General features: G+C 47.5%; 2 protein-coding genes across 7 annotated transcripts in view; both read left to right on the forward strand.

Moving 5' to 3' along the window:
• Nucleotides 1-10,180, forward strand: part of LOC118377542 (uncharacterized) — a 107,503-nt gene extending 97,323 nt beyond the window's left edge. For all 6 annotated transcript variants that reach the window (XM_052522606.1, XM_052522650.1, XM_052522595.1 and 3 more), the window contains one exon: nt 7,593-10,180. In XM_052522606.1, the coding sequence (XP_052378566.1) occupies nt 7,945-9,447 (1,503 nt within the window). In that variant the 5' untranslated portion in view covers nt 7,593-7,944 and the 3' untranslated portion in view covers nt 9,448-10,180. The remainder of the gene's footprint in view (nt 1-7,592) is intronic.
• The window catches only part of LOC118395157 (inverted formin-2-like), a 30,141-nt gene that overhangs the window by 5,143 nt on the left and 11,071 nt on the right, over nt 1-13,927 (forward strand). The gene's annotated exons all lie outside the window — the stretch shown is intronic.

Genomic DNA, 13,927 nt, shown 5'->3' on the forward strand with positions numbered 1-13,927 from the left:
AGGCCGTGCCGAGTTCAACGAGATATCCCGCTTGACCGTAGCTCGCTCGGTCTGAGCGCAGCGACCATTAGAAAAGTAGGCCCAAAATGAAGCCTGCCCCACAACGTCATTTGCTTTTGGGTGACAGTGAGAGAACCGTTAGGGTGAGAAGCACAATTCGACCTCAGGTACGTTCCTAAGGTCCTTCCGATCCGTGCAAGCCTAACGTTGACCGTGTGGCATTAACCCTTAATAGTTAAAAGAAGGTGTTTACTTCAAAGAGTTTGCATTGACTTCTCTCCCCATAGGAATACATTGCCTTTACCCCTAAATTCAACCTGAAGTCTATATGGGTTATGAATGCCGTATGAACCTGTCTTTGGTAACAGTCCATCAGGCCAGTATGAGGTCTACCTGTGTTGATTCTAAGCTTCCTGGACCAACCGGAAGTGGTTAAAATCACCCTAAAAGTGTTTTTCCATTACCTGCCTGCAGTTTGATAGACATAGTGCATTCAACCCTGTGTAAATCAGTCAATTCTTAACGTAAGGACTTAAAACTCAGGATTCTGTAAAAGCATAGCCCAGTGAGGATATGTGTTGACTTATAGCTTCCTGTGACAACCGGAAGTGCCTTAATTGGTGTCTCAGGGGCTGTTTCGAGGGGTTAAAAAAGTCAGATCTGTCCAAAACTTCATATGTGTGATTAGGCAACCCCCATGAACTGTAAATCAGTCATTTTTCCCATAAAATTTCAAAGGAAAACTAAATCACACAGACACACAACTTGGAAGGAGGGACGTATTGGGGTTTGTAGAGACAGACAGTGCCTCCAATAGTTAGCTTTGTTCGAGCTAAAAAAGAACCGTCAGACCTAGAGTTCCGAAACTTTAGAAACCTGTTCTAGACCTCGGGTCGATAGTGCGTGGTGAGTTAGGTGGCTCTAGAAGGTTCTCGGACAGAGAAATAGCCTCGTACACTTGCAATGACTTCAATTCATTTTGACCATTACGAAAATGGCGACATTTAGAAAAGTCTCAGAGACACAAGACTAGGTGCATTGAAACCGGCTCGGACCATAGAGACGGACCCCAACGTTTCGGTCCGATAGCTCATTCAAGGACCCCATAGCAAGGCATTGAAAAAAATGGATTTTCAGCACCAATTAGGGTTTTACTCGGGCACCGAAGGACCTATTGAGCCGAAACTCGGGATTCGGGGTCGCCTCACATAGGCCTTCACATAATGTCTGACCTGGACCCGCAGCTAGAACGTAACTATGTGTTTTACGTTTTTATTATGTTTTAAACTAATGGCGCTGTGAATTATGGGCCTGCTCTGACATATGTGATAGTTGGCTTCTAAATGAGTTGGAAAAAGTGGGTTTGGTGTCAATTGGTATCAGTTTGGTGTCAAAATGACATCTAATTGACTGATGGACACTGACTTGCTAGTTGACTTTTGTACATTAGCAATATGTTTAAACGGAGAGGGACCATCACCAAAATGGCATTCTGAAATCAACACAAAAAATGGCATCACCATAGTCTCCAGGCTGTGCAGAGTTCAACGAGACGCCCCGCTTGACCGTAGCTCGCTCTGAGTGCAGCGACCTTGAAAAAAAGAAGGCGCAAAAGGAAGGCTGGCCCTCAATGTCATTTGCTTTTGGGTGACAGTGAGAGAACCGTTAGGGTGAGAAGCACAATTCGACCTCAGGTACGTTCCTGAGGTCCTCCCGATCCGTGCAAGCCTAACCTTGACCGTGTGGCATTAACCCTTAACAGTTAAAATAAGGTGTTTACTTCAAACAGTTTGCATTGACTTCTCTCCCCATAGGAATACATTGCCTGCACCTCTAAATTCAACCTGAGGCCTATGTGGGTTATGAATGCCTTATGAACCTGTCTTCTATGACAGTCCATCAGCTCACTATGAGGTCTACCTGTGCCGATTCTAAGCTTCCTGAAGCAACCGGAAGTGGTTAAATTGACCCAAAAGGTGTTTTGATGTACATAACCTTCAAAGGTGAAAATGACTACATTCAACCCTGTGTAGATCGTAGATCAGTCAATTCTTAACTTAAAGACTTAAAACTCAGGATTCTGTAAGTTTCTATGTCAATCAAGACATGGGTTTACTTATAGCTTCCTGTGCCAACCGGAAGTGCCTTTAATGATGTCACAGTGGCAGTTTCCAAGGGTTAAAAAGGTCAGATCTTTTCAAAACTTCATATGTGTGACTAGGTAACCCTCATGAACTGTAAATCAGTCATTTCTCCCAACAGATGTCAAAGAAAAGCTCTCACACGCACACACAGCAAGGATGGAGTGAAAAAGTGCGGTTCTCAAAGACACAGAGAGCAGGCAATGGCATAAACATAATCTCTAGGCCGTGCCGAGTTCAACGAGATATCCCGCTTGACCGTAGCTCGCTCGGTCTGAGCGCAGCGACCATTAGAAAAGTAGGCCCAAAATGAAGCCTGCCCCACAACGTCATTTGCTTTTGGGTGACAGTTTGAGAACCGTTAGGGTGAGAAGCACAATTCGACCTCAGGTACGTTCCTAAGGTCCTTCCGATCCGTGCAAGCCTAACGTTGACCGTGTGGCATTAACCCTTAATAGTTAAAAGAAGGTGTTTACTTCAAAGAGTTTGCATTGACTTCTCTCCCCATAGGAATACATTGCCTGAACCCCTAAATTCAACCTGAAGTCTATATGGGTTATGAATGCCGTATGAACCTGTCTTTGATGACAGTCCATCAGGCCAGTATGAGGTCTACCTGTGTTGATTCTAAGCTTCCTGGACCAACCGGAAGTGGTTAAAATCACCCTAAAAGTGTATATCCATTACCTGCCTGCAGTTTGATAGACATAGTGCATTCAACCCTGTGTAAATCAGTCAATTCTTAACGTAAGGACTTAAAACACAGGATTCTGTAAAAGCATAGCCCAGTGAGGATATGTGTTGACTTATAGCTTCCTGTGCCAACCGGAAGTGCCTTAATTGGTGTCTCAGGGGCTGTTTCGAGGGGTTAAAAAAGTCAGATATGTCCAAAACGTCATATGTGTGATTAGGCAACCCCCATGAACTGTAAATCAGTCATTTTTCCCATAAAATTTCAAAGGAAAACTAAATCACACAGACACACAACTTGGAAGGAGGGACGTATTGGGGTTTGTAGAGACAGACAGTGCCTCCAATAGATAGCTTTGTTCGAGCTAAAAAAGAACCGTCAGACCTAGAGTTCCGAAACTTTAGAATCCTGTTCTAGACCTCAGGTCGATAGTGCGTGGTGAGTTACGTGGCTCTAGACGGTTCTCGGACCGAGAAACAGCTTCGTACATTTGCAATGACTTCAATTCATTTTGACCATTACGAAAATGGCGACATTTAGAAATGTCTCAGAGACACAAGACTAGGTGCATTGCGACCGTCTCGGCCCATATAGACAGACCCCAACGTTTCTGTCCGATAGCTCATTCAAGGACCCCGTAGCAAGTCATGGAAAAAAGTGGATTTTCAGCACCAATTAGGGTTTTGCTCGGACACCAAATGACCGATCGAGCCGAAACTTAGGATTCGGGGTCGCCTCAGCTAGGCCTACACGTAACATAAGAAATGGACCCGCAGCTAGAACGTAACTACATGTTTTATGTTTTTTTTATGGTTTGAACCAAAGGCGTTGTGAATTTTGGGCCAGCTCTGAAGTGTGTGATAGTTGGCTACTAAACAGGTTGGAAAAAGTGGGTTTAGTGTCAATTTGTATCAGTTTGGTGTCAGAATGACATCTAATTGACTGGTGGACACTGACTTGCTAGTTGACTTTTGTACATTAGCAATATGTTTAAACGGTGAGGTACCATCACCAAAAGTGACATTCTGAAATCAACCCTAACGAGCCATTGAGATGAACCAGAATCACTGCCCAGCCATCCCGAGTTCATCGGGCCAGTCAATTTCACATTCCTGCAGGATTTTTATAGCATGACAAATTCGTGATGGTACCTGCCCATTGAACCATATTGCAAATGCACAGTGACTTTGCAAAAGTGAGAAAACATAAACAAATGGACATGATGAAATCAACACAACGAGTGATGGAAATGTACAACTATCACTGCTCGGCCATCCTGTGTTCATCAGACCAGTCAATTTTGCATTTTTGAGCATGTCAAATTTCATATGGTAAATGCACATTGAAACATATTGCAAATGCACGTGCACTTACAATATGATTCTATAGTGAAAAAAAATCACCTAACGGAGATAATGAAATCAACACAACGAGTGATGGAAATGTACAACTATCACTGCTCGGCCATCCTGTGTTCATCAGACCAGTCAATTTTGCATTTTTGAGCATGTCAAATTTCATATGGTAAATGCACATTGAAACATATTGCAAATGCACGTGCACTTACAATATGATTCTATAGTGAAAAAAAAATCACCTAACGGAGATAATGAAATCAACACAACGAGTGATGGAAATGTACAACTATCACTGCTCGGCCATCCTGTGTTCATCAGACCAGTCAATTTTGCATTTTTGAGCATGTCAAATTTCATATGGTAAATGCACATTGAAACATATTGCAAATGCACGTGCACTTACAATATGATTCTATAGTGAAAAAACATCACCTAATGGACATGATGAAATCAACACAACGAGTGATGGAAATGTACAACTATCACTGCCCGGCCATCCTGTGTTCCCATAGCGAGCATTAATATCAGAATGACCGGTAAATGCATTTACAAGCATATTTTTTGGGGGGTTACCAGGTGCCTATTTTCAATCACCAGTTGCACAACATGCGTATCCATCAGAATATTTTAAACAGTCCATAAAGCACTCAGGACGGACTCCATAGATAGAGGGCCGTAGTAGGGTACTCCCATAGCGGGCATGGACAATAGGCGTCCCGGTAAATGCATTTACAACCATATTTTTATTTTTGGGTTACCAGTTGCACAACAATGCACGTGCATTTGCAATATGATTCTATAGTGAAAAAACATCACCTAATGGACATGATGAAATCAACACAACGAGTGATGGAAAGGAACAACTATCACTGCCAGGCCATCCTGTGTTCATCAGGCCAGTCAATTTCACATTCCTGCAGGATTTTTATAGCATGACAAATTCGTGATGGTACCTGCCCATTGAACCATATTGCAAATGCACAGTGACTTTGCAAAAGTGAGAAAACATAAACAAATGGACATGATGAAATCAACACAACGAGTGATGGAAAGGTACAACTATCACTGCTCGGCCATCCTGTGTTCATCAGACCAGTCAATTTTGCATTTTTGAGCATGTCAAATTTCATATGGTAAATGCACATTGAAACATATTGCAAATGCACGTGCACTTACAATATGATTCTATAGTGAAAAAACATCACCTAATGGACATGATGAAATCAACACAATGAGTGATGGAAATGTACAACTATCACTGCTCGGCCATCCTGTGTTCATCAGACCAGTCAATTTTGCATTTTTGAGCAAGGTCAAATTTCATATGGTAAATGCACATTGAAACATATTGCAAATGCACGTGCACTTACAATATGATTCTATAGTGAAAAAACATCACCTAATGGACATGATGAAATCAACACAACGAGTGATGGAAATGTACAACTATCACTGCTCGGCCATCCTGTGTTCATCAGACCAGTCAATTTTGCATTTTTGAGCATGTCAAATTTCATATGGTAAATGCACATTGAAACATATTGCAAATGCACGTGCACTTACAATATGATTCTATAGTGAAAAAACATCACCTAACGGAGATGATGAAATCAACACAACGAGTGATGGAAATGTACAACTATCACTGCTCGGCCATCCTGTGTTCATCAGACCAGTCAATTTTGCATTTTTGAGCATGTCAAATTTCATATGGTAAATGCACATTGAAACATATTGCAAATGCACGTGCACTTACAATATGATTCTATAGTGAAAAACATCACCTAACAGAGATGATGAAATCAACACAACGAGTGATGGAAATGTACAACTATCACTGCTCGGCCATCCTGTGTTCATCAGACCAGTCAATTTTGCATTTTTGAGCAAGGTCAAATTTCATATGGTAAATGCACATTGAAACATATTGCAAATGCACGTGCACTTACAATATGATTCTATAGTGAAACAACATCACCTAACGGAGATGATGAAATCAACAACGAGTGATGGAAATGTACAACTATCACTGCTCGGCCATCCTGTGTTCATCAGACCAGTCAATTTTGCATTTTTGAGCAAGGTCAAATTTCATATGGTAAATGCACATTGAAACATATTGCAAATGCACGTGCATTTGCAATATGTTTCAATGTGCAAACCATACAAAATGACATGCTCAAAAATCACAGAAATGCAAAATTGACTGGCCAGATGAACACAGGATGGCCTGACAGTGATAGTTGCTCCTTTTCCATCCCGAGTTCATCAGGCCAGTCAATTTTGCATTTCTGCAGGATTTTTGAGCATGTCAAATTTCATATAGTAATTGTCCATTGAACCATATTGCAAATGCACGTGCACTTGCAATATGATTATATAGTGAAAAAACATCACAAAATGGACATGATGAAGTCAACACAACGAGTGATGGAAAGGAACAACTATCACTGCCCGGCCATCCCGAGTTCATCAGGCCAGTCAATTTTGCATTTCTGCAGGATTTTTGAGCATGTCAAATTTCTTATGTCATTTGGCCCTCAAAAAAATTCCTTATGCACAATTTAAAAAAATATAAAAAAATATGATAATAAAATTGGACAAAAGTATATTCATACAGTTCTTACACATGTGTAATTGACAAAAAAATTGAAAGAATTTCAAAAAACAGTCCAGAAAGCACTTTTTTAAGGGTGTGTGAAGTTTTTTACAAAATTTTGACATTTTTGACTTTTGACTTTTGACTTCCTATGAAATCATATTGAAATTGGACAAAACATATTCCTTATGCGCATGTAAAAAAAAAAAAATTATGATAATAAAATTGGACAAAAGTATATTCATACAGTTCTTACACATGTGTAATTGACAAAAAATCGAAAGAATTTCGAAAAACGGTCCAGAAAGCACTTTTTTATGGGTGTGTGAAGTTTTTTACAAAATTTTGACATTTTTGACTTTTGACTTCCTATGAAATCATATTGGAATTGGACAAAACATATTCCTTATGCGCATGTAAAAAAAAAAAAAAAATTATGATAATAAAATTGGACAAAAGTATATTCATACAGTTCTTACACATGTGTAATTGACAAAAAAATCGAAAGAATTTCGAAAAACGGTCCAGAAAGCACTTTTTTAAGGGGTGATAAGTTTTTGAAAAAATTTCATTTTTTCAAAATTTTACTTTTGGACATTGACTTGGGTTACATTTCGAATATGAAAAACCCTGGTGGAGCGCATTTGCCCCCTGTTGAATTTTTAAAGTGTTACAACTGGCAATTGCCATATGGCATTTGCAATACACTTTGCATGAATCAACGCCGAATTGGGTGGTATTGACCAATGTGTATATGGTTTGTCCGATGCCAATGACTTGCCATTCATTTTTGTCCAATACAGGGGGGACTTCCCTTACACAGGAGTGGAGGGCTGCTGTCTCCCTGGCCCTGCCCCTACCCTACCCAGGAGTTTAGGCCTGCTGTCTCCCTGGCCCTGACCCTACCCTACCCAGGAGTGGAGGGCTGCTGTCTCCCTGGCCCTGCCCCTACCCTACCCAGGAGTGGATGGCTGCTGTCTCCCTGGCCCTGCCCCTACCTTACACAGGAGTGGAGGGCTGCTGGCTCCCTGGCCCTGCCCCTACCCTACCCAGGAGTTTAGGCCTGCTGTCTCCCTGGCCCTGCCCCTACCCTACCCAGGAGTGGAGGGCTGCTGTCTCCCTGGCCCTGCCCATACCCTACCCAGGAGTGGAGGGATGCTGTCTCCCTGGCCCTGCCCTACCCAGGAGTGGAGGCCTGCTGTCTCCCTGGCCCTGCCCCTACCCAGGAGTGGAGGCCTGCTGTCTCCCTGGCCCTGCCCCTACCCTACCCAGGAGTGGAGGGCTGCCGTCTCCCTGGCCCTGCCCTATCCAGTAGTGGAGGCCTGTTGTCTCCCTGGCCCTGCCCCTACCCTACCCAGGAGTGGAGGCCTGTTGTCTCCCTGGCCCTGCCCCTACCCTACCCAGGAGTGGAGGGCTGCTGTCTCCCTGGCCCTGTCACTACCCTACCCAGGAGTGGAGGCCTGCTGTCCTCCTGGCCCTGCCCCTACCCTACCCAGGAGTGGAGGCCTGCTGTCTCCCTGGCCCTGCCCCTACCCTACCCAGGAGTGGAGGCCTGCTGTCTCCCTGGCCCTGCCCCTACCCTACCCAGGAGTAGAGGCCTGCTGTCTCCCTGCCCCTGCCCCTACCCTACCCAGGAGTGGAGGGCTGCTGTCTCCCTGGCCCTGCCCCTACCCTACCCAGGAGTGGAGGGCTGCTGTCTCCCTGGCCCTGCCCCTACCCTACCCAGGAGTGGAGGGCTGCTGGCTCCCTGGCCCTGCCTCTACCCTACCCAGGAGTGGATGGCTGCTGGCTCCCTGGCCCTGCCCATACCCTACCCAGGAGTGGAGGCCTGCTGTCTCCCTGGCCCTGCCCCTACCCTACCCAGGAGTGGAGGGCTGCTGTCTCCCTGGCCCTGCCCCTACCCTACCCAGGAGTGGAGGGCTGCTGTCTCCCTGGCCCTGCCCCTACCCTACCCAGGAGTGGAGGGCTGCTGTCTCCCTGGCCCTGCCCCTACCCTACCCAGGAGTGGAGGGCTGCTGTCTCCCTGGCCCTGCCCCTACCCTACCCAGGAGTGGAGGGCTGCTGTCTCCCTGGCCCTGCCCCTACCCTACCCAGGAGTGGAGGGCTGCTGTCTCCCTGGCCCTGCCCCTACCCTACCCAGGAGTGGAGGGCTGCTGTCTCCCTGGCCCTGCCCCTACCCTACCCAGGAGTGGAGGGCTGCTGTCTCCCTGGCCCTGCCCCTACCCTACCCAGGAGTGGAGGCCTGCTGTCTCCCTGGCCCTGCCCCTACCCTACCCAGGAGTGGATGGCTGCTGTCTCCCTGGCCCTGCCCCTACCCTACCCAGGAGTGGAGGGCTGCTGTCTCCCTGGCCCTGCCCTACCCACGAGTGGAGGGCTGCTGTCTCTCTGGCCCTGCCCTACCCTACCCAGGAATGGAGGCCTGCTGTCTCCCTGGCCCTGCCCTACCCTACCCAGGAGTGGAGGCCTGCTGTCTCCCTGGCCCTGCCCCTACCCTACCCAGGAGTGGAGGGATGCTGTCTCCCTGGCCCTGCACTACCCAGGAGTGGAGGCCTGCTTTCTCCCTGGCCCTGCCCCGACCCTACCCAGGAGTGGAGGCCTGCTGTCTCCCTGGCCCTGCCCCTACCCTACCCAGGAGTGGAGGGCTGCTCTGAGCCATGAGGTCTGAGCCCTCTCTAAAAGCCAGTTATTTATGATAAATGGTGTAATTAGCGGCCTGTAATTGCTAGCACATTGTGGGTTGCAGCAGAGCAAAGCAGGGCCAGAGGGACCACAGAACCAGAGCCCTGGTCCCATGGGAAACACTCAGCCCCCGAGAGGGTCCACACGGGCTGGGCGGCCACAGATCAGTGAATGTGATTTCTCCTTATGGGTTCCCCCCACCATAGCGTGGTAACAACAGGCAGCGTGGGAACTCACTGTCACCCTTTGGAAGTGGGGTGTGTGTGTATCTCAATGTCTTGTCACAGGTCTCAGTGTGTCAAATTTCTTTCCTCATTTCTGTGTGGTCTGTTCTATTGTCTCATGTCGGTCTTGTTGTCTCGTGTCTATCCGGTTGTCTCGTGTCTGTCCGATTGTTTATTCAAATAAAATGTTATTTATCACATACGCCAAATACAACAGGTGTAGTAGACTTTACAGTGAAATGTTTACTTACAAGACCATAACCAACAAAGCAGTTTTAAGAAAGTACTTTTTTTTAAAGTAAGGAATAAGAATAACAAATAAATAAAGAGCAGCAGTAAATAACAATAGCGGGGCTATATACAGGGGGTACCGGTACAGAGTCAATTTTACATTTACATTTAAGTCATTTAGCAGACGCTCTTATCCAGAGCGACTTACAAATTGGTGCATTCACCTTATGACATCCAGTGGAACAGCCACTTTACAATAGTGCATCTAAATCTTTTAGGGGGGTGAGAAGGATTACTTATCCTATCCTAGGTATTCCTTAGAGAGGTGGGGTTTCAGGTGTCTCCGGAAGGTGGTGATTGACTCCGCTGTCCTGGCGTCGTGAGGGTGTTTGTTCCACCATTGGGGGGCCAGAGCAGCGAACAGTTTTGACTGGGCTGAGCGGGAACTGTACTTCCTCAGTGGTAGGGAGGCGAGCAGGCCAGAGGTGGATGAACGCAGTGCCCTTGATTGGGTGTAGGGCCTGATCAGAGCCTGGAGGTACTGAGGTGCCGTTCCCCTCACAGCTCCGTAGGCAAGCACCATGGTCTTGTAGCGGATGCGAGCTTCAACTGGAAGCCAGTGGAGAGAGCGGAGGAGCGGGGTGACGTGAGAGAACTTGGGAAGGTTGAACACCAGACGGGCTGCGGCGTTCTGGATGAGTTGTAGGGGTTTAATGGCACAGGCAGGAGCCCAGCCAACAGCGAGTTGCAGTAATCCAGACGGGAGATGACAAGTGCCTGGATTAGGACCTGCGCCGCTTCCTGTGTGAGGCAGGGTCGTACTCTGCGGATGTTGTAGAGCATGAACCTACAGGAACGGGCCACCGCCTTGATGTTAGTTGAGAACGACAGGGTGTTGTCCAGGATCACGCCAAGGTTCTTAGCGCTCTGGGAGGAGGACACAATGGAGTTGTCAACCGTGATGGCGAGATCATGGAACGGGCAGTCCTTCCCCGGGAGGAAGAGCAGCTCCGTCTTGCCGAGGTTCAGCTTGAGGTGGTGATCCGTCATCCACACTGATATGTCTGCCAGACATGCAGAGATGCGATTCGCCACCTGGTCATCAGAAGGGGGAAAGGAGAAGATTAATTGTGTGTCGTCTGCATAGCAATGATAGGAGAGACCATGTGAGGTTATGACAGAGCCAAGTGACTTGGTGTATAGCGAGAATAGGAGAGGGCCTAGAACAGAGCCCTGGGGGACACCAGTGGTGAGAGTGCGTGGTGAGGAGACAGATTCTCGCCACGCCACCTGGTAGGAGCGACCTGTCAGGTAGGACGCAATCCAAGCGTGGGCCGCGCCGGAGATGCCCAACTCGGAGAGGGTGGAGAGGAGGATCTGATGGTTCACAGTATCGAAGGCAGCCGATAGGTCTAGAAGGATGAGAGCAGAGGAGAGAGAGTTAGCTTTAGCAGTGCGGAGCGCCTCCGTGATACAGAGAAGAGCAGTCTCAGTTGAATGACTAGTCTTGAAACCTGACTGATTTGGATCAAGAAGGTCATTCTGAGAGAGATAGCGGGAGAGCTGGCCAAGGACGGCACGTTCAAGAGTTTTGGAGAGAAAAGAAAGAAGGGATACTGGTCTGTAGTTGTTGACATCGGAGGGATCGAGTGTAGGTTTTTTCAGAAGGGGTGCAACTCTCGCTCTCTTGAAGACGGAAGGGACGTAGCCAGCGGTCAGGGATGAGTTGATGAGCGAGGTGAGGTAAGGGAGAAGGTCTCCGGAAATGGTCTGAGAAGAGAGAGAAGGAGGAGGGGATAGGGTCAAGCGGGCAGGTTGTTGGGCGGCCGGCCGTCACAAGACGCGAGATTTCATCTGGAGAGAGAGGGGAGAAAGAGGTCAGAGCACAGGGTAGGGCAGTGTGAGCAGAACCAGCGGTGTCGTTTGACTTAGCAAACGAGGATCGGATGTCGTCGACCTTCTTTTCAAAATGGTTGACGAAGTCATCTGCAGAGAGGGGGGGGGGGGATTCAGGAGGGAGGAGAAGGTGGCAAAGAGCTTCCTAGGGTTAGAGGCAGATGCTTGGAATTTAGAGTGGTAGAAAGTGGCTTTAGCAGCAGAGACAGAGGAGGAAAATGTAGAGAGGAGGGAGTAAAAGGATGCCAGGTCCGCAGGGAGGCGAGTTTTCCTCCATTTCCGCTCGGCTGCCCGGAGCCCTGTTCTGTGAGCTCGCAATGAGTCGTCGAGCCACGGAGCGGGAGGGGAGGACCGAGCCGGCCTGGAGGATAGGGGACATAGAGAGTCAAAGGATGCAGAAAGGGAGGAGAGGAGGGTTGAGGAGGCAGAATCAGGAGATAGGTTTGAGCAGAGGGAAGAGATGATAGGATGGAAGAGGAGAGAGTAGCGGGGGAGAGAGAGCGAAGGTTGGGACGGCTCGATACCAAACTCTTGAGTAGGGGCAGTGTGGGAAGTGTTGGATGAGAGCGAGAGGGAAAAGGATACAAGGTAGTGGTCGGAGACTTGGAGGGGAGTTGCAATGAGGTTAGTGGAAGAACAGCATCTAGTAAAGATGAGGTCGAGCGTATTGCCTGCCTTGTGAGTAGGGGGGGAAGGTGAGAGGGTGAGGTCAAAAGAGGAGAGGAGTGGAAAGAAGGAGGCAGAGAGGAATGAGTCAAAGGTAGACGTGGGGAGGTTAAAGTCGCCCAGAACTGTGAGAGGTGAGCCGTCCTCAGGAAAGGAGCTTATCAAGGCATCAAGCTCATTGATGAACTCTCCGAGGGAACCTGGAGGGCGATAAATGATAAGGATGTTAAGCTTGAAAGGGCTGGTAACTGTGACAGCATGGAATTCAAAGGAGGCGATAGACAGATGGGTAAGGGAGAAAGAGAGAATGACCACTTGGGAGAGATGAGGATCCGGTGCCACCACCCCGCTGACCAGAAGCTCTCGGGGTGTGAGAGAACACGTGGGCGGACGAGGAGAGAGCAGTAGGAGTAGCAGTGTTATCTGTGGTGATCCATGTTTCCGTCAGTGCCAAGAAGTCGAGGGACTGGAGGGAGGCATAGGCTGAGATGAACTCTGCCTTGTTGGCCGCAGATCGGCAGTTCCAGAGGCTACCGGAGACCTGGAACTCCACGTGGGTCGTGCGCGCTGGGACCACCAGATTAGGGTGTCCGGGACCACCAGATTAGGGTGTCCGCGGCCACGCGGTGTGGAGCGTTTGTATGGTCTGTGCAGAGAGGAGAGAACAGGGATAGACAGACACATAGTTGACAGGCTACAGAAGAGGCTACGCTAATGCAAGGAGATTGGAATGACAAGTGGACTACACGTCTCGAATGTTCAGAAAGTTAAGCTTACGTAGCAAGAATCTTATTGACTAAAATGATTAAAATGATACAGTACTGCTGAAGTAGGCTAGCTGGCAGTGGCTGCGTTGTTGACACTACACTAATCAAGTCGTTCCGTTGAGTGTAATAGTTTCTACAGTGCAGCTATTCGGGGCTAGCTGGCTAGCTAGCAGTGTTGATTACGTTACGTTGCGTTAAAGAACGACAATAGCTGGCTAGCTAACCTAGAAAATCGCTCTAGACTACACAATTATCTTTGATACAAAGATGGCTATGTAGCTAGCTATGTAGCTAGCTACGATCAAACAAATCAAACCGTTGTGCTGTAATGAAATTAAATGAAAATGTGATACTACCTGTGGAGCGAGCGGAATGCGACCGGGTTGTTGAGTGGGAAGTTATATTCGGTAGACGTTGGCTAGCTGTTGGCTAGCTAGCAGTGTCTCCTACGTTAAGGACGACAAATAGCTGGCTAGCTAACCTCGGTAAATTAAGATAATCACTCTAAGACTACACACTCTAAACTACACAATTATCTTGGATACGAAGACAGCAAAGACAACTATGTAGCTAGCTAACACTACACTAATCAAGTCGTTCAGTTGAGTGTAATAGTTTCTACAGTGCTGCTATTCGGTAGACGGTGGACGTTAGCTAGCTGGCTAGCTGCTGGGC

The sequence above is a fragment of the Oncorhynchus keta genome, chromosome 1 (genome assembly GCF_023373465.1).
Source record: "Oncorhynchus keta strain PuntledgeMale-10-30-2019 chromosome 1, Oket_V2, whole genome shotgun sequence".
Taxonomy (NCBI): domain Eukaryota; kingdom Metazoa; phylum Chordata; class Actinopteri; order Salmoniformes; family Salmonidae; genus Oncorhynchus; species Oncorhynchus keta.